This window comes from Arvicola amphibius, chromosome 3 (assembly GCF_903992535.2).
Source record: "Arvicola amphibius chromosome 3, mArvAmp1.2, whole genome shotgun sequence".
Classification (NCBI taxonomy): Eukaryota; Metazoa; Chordata; class Mammalia; order Rodentia; family Cricetidae; genus Arvicola; species Arvicola amphibius.
The window spans coordinates 74,627,648-74,640,010 of record NC_052049.1 but is presented as its reverse complement, the minus strand read 5'-3'; the positions used below and the strand labels follow the sequence as shown (position 1 = coordinate 74,640,010).

Sequence of the window (12,363 nt, the reverse complement as noted above, 5' to 3'; positions counted from 1 at the left end):
ACGGGGGAGGGGAGAGAGGCCCGTGGCGGGAGTGCGCATTCCGGTACCCTATACCAAAGTGCGGGGTTCGGGGATGCTGCGGCCCGGGTAGGGGGCCGGGTGCGAGCTGCGGAGCGCGTGTGGCGCCGGCGTTGGTGTGGATGTGAGCAGCGAGCGCAAGTGAGCCCCAGACAGAGCGGCATGTCTCATCCCTGCGAGCAAGAGCAGAAGCTAGACCCGCCACCACCATCTCTGCATGAACATTATCAGCAGGACAGAAAAACCTCCCCCAGGGCTATGGAGACTGCGGGAAACATCTGGCAGCTGGCGATAGATTGCTGAGGGAAGCAATCATAACCTCAAAGCGCCCAAAGCTCTCTCTCTTTTTTTATTTCTCATTTTTTTCTTTCCTTCTTTCTTTTTCTTTTTCTCTTTTTTGTTTTGTCTTTTGTTTTTTGTTTTTTTTTTTAAATTTTAAGCGCATCGTCCTCAATGCCTCTCTGAAGAGCTTTAGCAAGAGTGTGAGAGAAAGAGAGGAGAGCGCGCACCAGGGGAGAGGAGCAAGGAGATGAGGATTATTTGCAGGCAGATTGTCTTGTTGTTTTCTGTGTTTTGGGGGACTCGCCATGGGAGCCTTTCCAAGCATTGTTCAAATAGGTAAGTAAATGGCTGGGGAAGGGGTGCTTATGTTTGAAGAGAGTTTAAATGAGTTGCAGATAAGCAATCCAGGGAATCCTACAGCGGCGCCTTTCCTTTACAATCAGATCATGCAAGTTTAGATAGTAGACAGGCTAGTACGCCCAGCCTTGACCCTATTCCATCTTGCTTGCCAATATGCTAAATTAGGATTGGGAGAAGTTAAGGGAAAGGGAGAGAGAAGAGAGAGAGAGAGAGAGAGAGGAGATAGCGAAGATAGAGAGAGAGAGAGAGAGAGAGAGAGAGAGAGAGAGATCCTTTGGTTTTTTGGTTGTATTTTATAGCACATTTCTTTAATTAAACTCTTTCCCCAAGAGCAAAAGGAAATATCAAATTCCATTTTATTTATTCATTTTGGTTTTTTTTTTTCAATGCATTTCTTGCTATTCTACAACTGCAGCATTCTCTCTATACAGGAAGAGATTGGGACAAAAGCATTTTCTCTCCACACCTCTTGCCTTGTCTTGCTTCCAAATGACAGAATCAAAAGTTAGATCCTTTTCTAGGAACCTTTGCTTGTTTTATTTGCTTTTGACTTATGCTTTTGCTCCTTCATATTCTTTGGGCACCCTACTCTGTCTCTAACGACCCTCCCTTCCTCCCTTGCTTGCCATTCTCTTCTGTCTGTTGATGGGACTCAGCTATTGAATTTCTTCCAGCCCAGCCAAGCCCAGCCTCAAACACTGCATCATTTTGTAAAAATGTGTGTACTGTGCACAAAACCGAACTGGTTGAGCTGGGTTACACACAAGCACGGGGGAAAACTAGGTTCTCTCTCTTCTAAATCTACTGTCCTGTGCATCCACATTACTTCGTTCCTGTCCCTGTATTTTGATGGAAATCTCCGTTCGTTCTATCTGCATCCTCACTGGTACAGAGAGGTTTCCTGAACTGGCTTCCTGAAGAGGGCAAGTGAAAGAAAGCCAGATAAACTGAATGGTCTCAGAGGTCATTAGGATCATGAACGATTGAATCAAGAAAAAGCTGAACTGCCTTGAAGACTAAAACACTAAGCATGCAGTGCAGGGACAAAGCAGCGCATAGGATATGGCAACAAAGCTCCTTAGTTGCATGGCTGCTGTTGGAGACCTTTGACAGTCCTGGGGCTGGGTCTAACATCTAAAGCAGGAAACACTGTGAAGCTGCTGTCTTTCACAGGTGGTCTCTTCATCCGAAACACAGACCAGGAATACACTGCTTTCAGATTGGCAATCTTTCTTCATACACCAGCCCCCAATGCCTCCGAAGCTCCTTTCAATCTGGTACCCTCATGTGGGATAACATCGAGACAGCCAACAGTTTTGCTGTGACGAATGCCTGTAAGTAAACTATAAGTTACAGCCTAAATTGAAGAGAACTGAAATGAGGTAGTGGATTCCCTTCTTTGTTACAAATTTTCTAGGAAAATAATCAGGATTCCAACAATTGTCTGATGTCAGAGAAAAATCATAGTTCAAAAGGATTAGTCGTTGGTATTTTCAGCTGATCCATATTTCTCCTTCCTGCCTGTTCCCTCCTTCTCTTCTCTCATCCTTCCTTCCTTTCTGTCTTTTAATTTTCCCCTGCCTAGATCACACAAGCTGAATTCTCCTGTAACATTTTAATATTGTATCTGTCTTATGAATGCCAGTGAAAAGTGTACTCAGTCTAGTGTTTTATCCTATCTTGGTTTTTCTGTCTTGAGTTTCACTAGAGTAACCTCCTGACTCCCTTTTAAAGATGTCACAAGCTCTTCTCAGTACTAAAGGCCATGGTGAAAAGGCCAGAAGGAGTGATGATGTGGAGAAAATACATTTAAATCAGCTGGTAGACTAAACATAAGATGCAGTGATGTCATTTGTGGCTCTTCTGCCCTTCTATTTTAGTTTGTAACTACCTCTTGCTGTCTTATGGATCTGGCTGTCCATGAAACTCCATGAGGCCTTACCCTGTTACCAGTCACTTTAGTCTCTGATCAACCTGAATTTTAAAACACACCCAGCTGAATTTTCACACAATGAAACCACATGAGAGACTTCACAATGCTACAAGCAATCAGTTGTACAGAAGTCCCTATCAAGATTCTATGTAAATTGATGTGGAAAAAACTGCCAGCTAGCGGCATTAACATAAATCACTAATATGTAACTCATCCATGGCATTGGGCTGGCTTTTAGTTCAGTTGGTGATGCATGCGATATTTCAGATGCTTCCTCCGTTTTCTGTGCATATCTACTGCCATGCTAAAACAATGCTTCTGACTTGTCTGAGATGTGAAGAAGTGGTTTCTACGTAAAATGGTGAGTGCTTTGTTTCTATTGCACCAAGTTGGAATATCTTTTAATTTAAAATTGTCAGGACAAGAAAATAAACTGAAAAAAGAAAAACATAAAAAGGGGTTTTAAAAGAAGGAAGGTGTCTATTTCATGAGCTAAAGTGCTTGCATTCATATTATTTGTACTTAATTAACTTAACAGATAAGAGGATGATCCTTTATTTTGGAGGTCTGTTTACTACTATATTGTAGAACTTAATTTCATGAAGGTATTGAAGCTTTTGACAGTTTTATAAAATATTGTGGTTATATATTTGTCATGATTCTTATGGCTACTACTATTTTGTGATTATTGCTTATTCATTTTCCTTGGTTACAAAATTAAAATTGGTTTACTTTGTGATGAAACTAATATTGTTTTATTTGGGAATGAAACTAATATTAAAGCAAAAGGGTGTTATTTTAAGGCAAAGTTCATATAAAGTATAGCTAGACTTGTGGATAATCATTTATAAATTTTAGGGGTTATTTTCTTCATACACCAAGTAATACATGAAATATCAACATTTCACACAATTCTGCTCAAAGCATTCTTATTAAGGAGTGATGGTTGCAATTTTTTATTATACATTTATTTTGTGTCTCTCCTAAGAGTCTGTCTCCTAAAAGCTTGAAAACTAATTGATTATGCAATATATTATTCAAAGTAAGGGGACTTTTGTCCACAGTAAATTACATTTGAATACTATCACTTAATTTTGAATGAGTTTTATTTTCACAAATTAAGACCTTAAGAATTAAAATGGTTATACAATGACATTCAGTTTTGTAAATTGTAAACTGCTAATCGTTTCGTACTCCATACCAGCAGTTAACCTCATTTAGCTCATTTTAATTAGTATTATTTTGTTTATAACAAAACATGTATGAAATAAAGTGTTTGTGGCAAAGCATTGTGACATCTGGTTACACTGAAAGGAAAAGAATTCCAAAGTATAAAATATAGAGGATGCTCTTCCTTAATGTGCAATAAAAACAGTAACTTTAGATGTGTTCAAGTGCCATACAATGTTAACAAGCTAATGGTTTTCACACTCATATATAATTGGCTCTGCATAGATGTTTAAGAATACTTCTAAAAGCAAATTGTAAATAAGCAAAAATATTTTTAGTGAAGATATTTCTTTTTTGATAGATTTCTATAATGAATTCCTTAAGATAAACCCAAGATCCATTTGGGAACAATCCATGGAGAGTATGAGTCAGGTGGTTGGTGCTTATTGGGTAGACGGACCCAACACACACACACACACACACACACACACACACACACACGATTCAACTGTGATTACAGGTGAACCATAAGCAGTAACTATAAGTTAATCTCAACTATCAAACTTTATGCCATTGGGTACAAAAGGATAAAAAGAGCTTTGAAATTTAGTATTTGGAAAATTAACATGGGTTTTTTTTCTTTGTAGTGACACAGACTGGATTTTCAAACTTGTTATCTTGGAATGCATATAAATATAATATGTGTTACACTCAATTATTTTAATTGAAATGTTCCGTAATGAATCTTTATAAACTTCTAATCTCCTCTCTGTATGAATAAAGAATACTAGCCAGGGTATATTTAATTTGCTTTTATGAAAACTACACTAACACAAAAAAAAAAAAACAAACAAACCAGACAATAATAAAGTGTGAATTCTCTGTTGAAAAGACATAATCCAATGCTGATTATCAGGACCAAATTAACATCATCTCTCTTAAAAGTATGTCTATCAATAAACCACTCTCTATATTGAGTTTACCAGCTTGTAAAACTGGATATGATTAATTCAAAAAGAGCAATTTTGGGAATCAATACCCTCTCGCTAGAGGAAGCAATAATTTGGACTTCTAATTTTACTGCTAACAATATTTTCTCTTCAACAGTATTTGCATATCTTTAAATTAAAATATTTTTATTTTTTAGCTATTCATATAACTAAGAATTCAAATTTTACAGGATGCTAAAAGGAAATTAGATACAGATAATAAAAATTATAACCATTTTCAATAACAAAAGTAAGTATAAGTAGCCCTTTCCTGCAACCATTTAGTGTTATTGGATATTTACATTTTGTTATTGTATCCTATATAAAGTACATAAGGTGATGAAAACATATTCAGGGATAAATAATAATATGGTCAATGTTTTTTAATTAAATACCATTAATATCTTTTATATAGATTTTAATATAGCTATCTCTGCAAAAAACTGGATAATGTTCTTACAAAACATTTGAAACAACCCCTAACAGGCTACTTAACAGATATTTGCTTGGAGAATAATATTTGTTAAATTTAAGCAAAACTAGTAAATAAAATACTAAGCTATCACCAAATTTTAAATATAATAATATTTGAGAAATTGTGAATTTAAAATTTTTCTTAGAAGCATTATCACATGATTATTTCCTTGATGAATCAGCTATTGTGATATCACGTACTAACATCCAGTCTGTGGAATGATGCTTTAAGTTTAAGATGAACTGTGGGAAGTACATGATAAACAATTTACATGGTCAAAATAGGAAAGAGAGTTATAGGGTTTCTAGACTGATTCCTTCTTTAAAATCTGTATGAGGACTAACTGGTGAGCATGTTTTTAAGTGTATTTTTTTTTTTTTTTTTTTTTTTTTTTTTTTTGGTTTTTCGAGACAGGGTTTCTCTGTGGCTTTGGAGCCTGTCCTGGAACTAGCTCTTGTAGACCAGGCTGGTCTCGAACTCACAGAGATCTGCCTGCCTCTGCCTCCCGAGTGCTGGGATTAAAGGCGTGCGCCACCACTGCCCGGCTTAAGTGTATTTTTTTAATGATGTCCTTATCTTGCTCAATTTGTCTGCCTTAAACAATTTGCTCAATTGTTTATCAGATGATGGTAGGGAAGTTACAATCATTGAAACTTTGTATATTATTCTATAGTAACAATAGAGTGGTTTGATTTTGAGATAGGATAACACTCTTATAGCCCAGACTGGCCTAAACATCGCTATAAAGTACAGGGTAACTTATTTTCCTGCCTCAGCCCTTCTGAGTACTGGCATTAGAGGTGTGTACTAACTTTCCCAATACCAATCACATGTCTATTCTTTTATAGAAGTTAAATCTAACTTCTTTTGGATGACAATTTACTCGCCAAATTAAAATATCCAATGACAATGATAAAAGTAACTGGTTATATAAAATGTAATTGCTTAGTTAATTTAAATCCACAGAAAATATAAAATTAGAGACAATATGTCCATAGGAGTTCCCACTTACACAGTAGTAGTAAAAGCTCACTTATGTTAAAACTATGCAACTCTCATGTCTGTAGTAAAATTCAACAATGCTTAAATACTGTTGTGTATGCTTTCCTTTAGGAATATTGGGCCTTGTAAAAACTAAGAGACTGCATTGGGATATCAGTAATATTCCTAAGCAGGCTAAAGATAAAGCTTTATTCTTCAAAGGAAAGATAGAAAATAGAAAATAGAATTAAGTATACTATTGGTTTTAAAAAATCAGTAGACTGTGATTCATTGGACTTTCATGTTTGGAATTGATAGAAACAACTTACATTGATCTGAAGTAATTGTTCAGTTTTATGATTTTCTATCTCCCCTGTAATTTCCCATTCTAAGATTAATGACAAAAATGTGAGACCCATTGCTTCATTTTGTCATTTTGCAGATGGTAAGTGATTTATAATTTCCTCTGATGTGTTTCTGAGTGATCACAATGGACCATTTACAAATTGTCAGAAAATTCCTTATTTTTTTCCCAAATAGGTGTTCTCTAAGTTTTATTTATTTTGGGAAGAGGAAAACTATGTTCACTTCCTTCCAATGAGAAAGTTCATTTTTTAGTTATCATTTGCCTATTGATAATTCATCTCTCGATATCTTATATACAGAGGGACACCATCATTTATCTGGTGTGGGAGGTCTTCTGTCTATGTGCTGCTTTCATTGGTTAATAAAGGAACTGCTTTGGACTTCTAGCAGAGCTGTAGGGGAACAGAGCTAGGTAGGGAAAACTAAATGGCATGCTGGGAGAAAGGAGGCAGAGTCAGATGGACTCCATGGAGCTGCTAGAGACAGACTCTGGGAATTTTACCCAGTAAACCACTGCCACATGGTGATACACAGATTAATAGAAATGGGTTAAATTAAGTTATAAGAGTTAGACAAAAAGAAGTTAGAGCTAATGGGCCAAGTAGTATTTTAATTAATACAATTTCTGTGTGATTATTTGGTTCTGGGAGGCCGGGATGAATAAGCGGGGCTCCTCCCACATTTATCTGAATTTTAAAGCTATGAGAATGCTTTAGTTTTAGGATTGATACAACATCGCATAAATTTAGTTTGCCCCAAACTAATGTTACATAAACAGTCAAGGCGACAGGCCTTGTTTTTAGGTTTATATCTTTAGGCTCTGAGTAGTTTCTTTGTCGGAGACTTGGTGTTTTTTACCAGGAACCACTCCAGTGATTTTATCAAGAAGCCTCAAATTATAAAAAATATATCCCTACTGAGATTTCTTGAATTGGACAGAAGTAAGAATTTCCATTTATCCTTTCCGTAATTGCAGTATTTTGAGGGAAATAGAGCAAGGCAGTTCTGGGCAATTTGTTCATTAATCGCATGGCAGTGAATAATGGAACAAAGGTTAAAATCATATTATGTAAAGAATTAATCTATTCATTCATGAGATTAAGATAATGGATTTGTCTATTTATTTATTAAACATATTCAAGAAGAGAAATTCTTAAGATACTATGGAAGAAACTCAGAATACAAAACATTGTAAGAGTAGCTGTTACCCTCCATGAGCTCTTAGTGTGGGAGTAAGAGACAATTCAGATAGCGTATAAATTATGGCAGAGCTCTGAAGAGAAAATAAAGCTGTAATATGGAGAAACAAAGAAATGGTAAGAACACCAAGCTTGGCACAACATTTAATGATGCTGGCTAGTCAGGGTTTCAACCTCTTGCTGAGTCATTTAAAGGAGAGGGAAGCACAAGGGTGTGAGTATATGCTACATGAGAAAACATAAAGGTGTGGAAAGCCAAGTCTATTTGAGCTAATATGGTCTAGGAGGAGTATGAAAAGCATTAAGAGGGCATCAGTGTGCTAAGGGACAAGGCTTTGTACATGTACAGAAACTCTATAGCAGTTGCAAGGAGACCTCATGGAAGAAAAAAGAGGACATGTAAATTATTTGAATTGAATAAAGATATGAATTTTACAAAAAGCAATATGGTGGCACAAGAAAACATATTGTAAGATTAAATAATGGAAAGCAGACGTCCTGTTAGTTAAATGTCAGAGTGATGCAATTTAAAGTAAGAGATGCTTAGATTAGAGTAGAAGCACCAGGAAGAGAATAAAGCTCACACACCACAAAAACAAAACTTTCGTCAGGACTCGCTGATTGGTCAGATTTATGTGGAAGGGTGCCAGAAAAGTATAGTGACAATAAAGATTGTCAGCTGATGTCTCTGACCTGAGGCAAAAAAAAAAATGTTTTACTAGTGATGCTGACTAACAGAAGAAGTAGGTACATGGTCAGAGATCTGAGTGAAGATAGAGAGCTTCATGGGGATGGATTGATTATGAGCTGCTGAAGGCGCCCAAAGAAGATGCACAGTAAAAAATTGGGCATGAGTGGATGTCCTGGACCGGCACAGCAGGAAAGGACCGTGGAACATCAGTCTCCCCAAATCGTGCCAATACTTACAAAGTGAGAAAAAAAATGGTCAAGCAAAGGAGTCGGGGGGAAATTGGGGCAGAGAGTCTGGAAGAAAAATTGTGGTAATACTTCAAGTAAAGGAGGACCAGCCTTGTCAAATGCTGTGGAATCACGATCTATAAAGAAAACTGTATCACCCTTGGGAGGTATTTTGATCCGTTCTCTTTAGAGTGTTCATTTGTACTTTTGATCAAGAGAAATTTTACAAACATCTCCTTTATTAAGCCCACAAATATTCTACTAATATTTAATTTCCTGTATATGCTGGTCAAACCCTTCTTATCTTTTAATTAGAAGTAGGAAGGTACAATTATCAGGCTTTTGAACAAGGGAGATTAAATTTACAAAATAAGGATGACAAAGTTACACACAACTCCTTTATCTATCATCACAAGAGACAAATACCTACCCAAATAGGAATTCTTGTGAAAAGTAGGAAGATGAGTGGAAGAGAAAGTCACGTCTTTAGAATTTAATGAAATTTTCATAACAGAACATTTTCATAAATTTTATTTTTTTTCTTTTTTCTTTTTTTTTTCTTTTTTCTTTTTTTGGTTTTTTCGAGACAGGGTTTTCATAAATTTTATAAGAGAACATTTCCCAGTAAATATTAATATTTCGATGTACTTGTATTTTATGTTTCAGAGAAGTTATACAGGTTTTATATATTTTGTTGATACTTCATAGACATATGTTCTGATCTCCCATATACCTGTTTAATTTACACACACAAATCCAAGGTTCTATTTAATAGCCTTAGAAAATCCTAAAAGATGATACTTTTTTAATTTTATTGATTTTTATTGAGCTCTACATTTTTTTCTGCTCCCATCCCTCCTTCTCCCCTTCCCTTCAACCCTCTCTCAAGGTCCCCATGCTCCCAATTTACTCAGGAGATCTTGTCTTTTTCTACTTCCCATGAAGATACGATCTATGTATGTCCCTCTTAGGGTCCTCATTGTTGTCTAGGCTCTCTGGGAATCTTTTAAAGGATGATTATTTTATGTTTGGATTGGCAGAAGGAAAAGAATTTGCCTTCTTTACACAGGTGTGGAGCTAGTGCATCATGTGTGCGTGTACATTTGCAAAGAGATGATTTTCAATGTTTAAGCAGCTTTTCAGTGAGTTTTTCATCACACAAAAGGCCTAGTTCCATAACCCTCAAGGAATCTCCTACCACTTATGTAAGAATTTTTTTTCCTACCTTTGTCAAGTGAGTAGACTATGTTTTATCCTGGTAGCAAAACTGGAATCTTTCTGTATAATCCATCTACATCCTGAGCCAATGGGGAGCATATCCTTAAAGGGAACACCTTTGGTTTTACCCTCCAATCTCTTACTATAGTCTTATGGCCTTTAGTGATTCACTTACTAGAAAGCACATACTTTGTGTCCCCTCTTCTATTTTTTTAAGCACAATTTACCTTCTTTTTTATAATTACTACTTCTGGAACAATGGGTTTTTGAAGGTCATCAGCGACTTACAGAGGATTCAATCCAGTTTTTTGGTGTTCAGTGTCTGCATAATCTACAGGAGACAATTCTGAGGACTCCCTGTTCTCTGACACTCATTTAGCCCCTGATGATAATAATCACAGTACTAAAAAGCTATTAAAGGAAGCTTTGCCCTTGTGTTACCTTCAGTTTTATACAACTATGAAAGGTAAACACAGCTTTTGATTATTTTATCAAAAAAATAACATTTAAAAACACTTAAATTTTGCCTACGGCTACAAAATAGCATTGCTGTAGAATTAAGGCCATTTCTTCAAATCCATTACACTATTTGACAGCTATTTTTGCTGCAATATCTTTTGCAATACAAGATCAACAAGGTAATCATCACTTAGTGTGACTGCAGGTTTCTGGAACCCTAATTCAAATATCAAGAATTTATTTCTAATGATTTTAATTCAAACCAGCAAACATGCCTAGAATTTTACATTACAGTGAAACTTGTAAAATAAATAAGTTGTAGCAACATAATTTCAAAAGTTTAACTGTTGACAGTTGACACTCCCATTATTTTTTAATGCCAATTTTATGCCACAAATGCCAGCATATATAACATAGCTAAATGAATTTTAACTGTTTGATACCCAGGGACCAATGCTCTGTTAATTGGCAAGCCTACATATTTCTACAGGTGAATTCTTTCATTTAAGAATATAAATATTCAGCCGGGCCGTGGTGGCACATGCCTTTAATCTCAGCACTCGGGAGGCAGAGGCAGAGGCAGGTGGATCTCTGTGAGTTTGAGGCCAGCCTGGTCTACAAGAGCTAGTTCCAGGACAGGCTCCAAAGACACAGAGAAACCCTGTCTCGAAAAATAAAAAAAAGAATATAAATATTCATGATTAATTTATCCAGTAAACTGATTTGAGATGTTTTTAGCTGTCAGGAAGGTTCTCCATGGTTGTCTTTCCAATTCTAAATAAATGAAGGGTGGTAGTTAAGGTATATTGACCTATGCTTGAATTGATGAGTTTTTCAAGCACCATTACCCAATCTCACTTCATAAAACTTCCATGTCATCGATGAAACTTTCAGTGCTATATTAGGAATTACAAAGAAAGAATATTTAAACATGTTTACCTCTTTTTAATAATACATTCCATTTCTTCAACTGTAGAAAACACGTTCTATAAACTAGTCAGTATTGGCTCATGTAGTTGTTGCTCACTTCCTTTTATTATGCAGGTACTTGGTCCAAAATGCAGTTTTTGTCATCAGTAATGCTAAATACATTATGCTCTAGGTTATATTAATTTTCATATTTCTATTTAAATGTAACATATGTTTGTGAATGATCAAATGATTTCAGCATCTAAAGAGTTAGCGGACTTGGATGGTCAGGCACAATATTATGGATATTACTTCATTTTACTATCACCATCAGCACTGTGACTGGGAACTGGTATGAATTCGTATAGCAGGAACTCCTGGTGATAAAATTACCACATGAAAAAATGTGGATTTGAGCTTTTAATTGACGTGGTCATATTTTCTCCTTTAACAAATGCTATATATATTTGCAACCTCCAGTATATGGGAATAATTGTTTTCTGTGACCTGCCTGCACTAGTCATTATAGTTCTCTTAAATCATCACTCATCCTGTGAAGTAAAAATGACATCTAATTGCTACTTTAATTTGCATAATTTTAATAGTGAGAAGGAAAATTGTTCTATACTTCAAAGCCTTGTGTACCTCTTTGTGAACTGTCTGGTCTTTTCCTTTGTCATCCCATGCTTTCTTCTTTAAGAAAACATTTTTATATTATAATAATTAACTGGCTGCTATCACCAGGTGGAGGTTCTATGGTGATATGCAAGAAATTCATCAGTATGGCTATAGGAACTGGCCTTTTCAGGCTCCCTCTCCTCAGCTGCCCAAGGAACTAGCTGGAGGTGTCTCCCTGGAAACCCGGGAACCCCTCTAGAGTCAAGTCTCTTGACAACACTCAGATGGCTTCCTGAATTAAGATATATGCTTCCCTGCTCCCATATCCACCATTCCTGTATCCCAAGCATCCCATTCCTCCAAGCTCCCCTTATTCTCCCTTCATGCTTTTCTCTCCCCATCTTCCCTTGGCCCCGTCTTGCCCCACCCTAAAGTTCCCAATTTTTGCCTGGTGATCGTGTCTACTTC

General features: G+C 36.2%; 1 protein-coding gene across 1 annotated transcript in view; it reads left to right on the top strand.

Annotated features, from left to right (window-relative positions):
• Window positions 1-547: 547 nt before the first annotated feature.
• The window catches only part of Gria4 (glutamate ionotropic receptor AMPA type subunit 4), a 364,384-nt gene continuing 352,568 nt past the window's right edge, over window positions 548-12,363 (top strand). Inside the window, 4 exon segments of the mRNA XM_042054761.1 lie at window positions 548-595; window positions 597-636; window positions 1,834-1,949; window positions 1,952-1,994. Coding sequence (XP_041910695.1) covers window positions 548-595; window positions 597-636; window positions 1,834-1,949; window positions 1,952-1,994 — 247 coding nt within the window.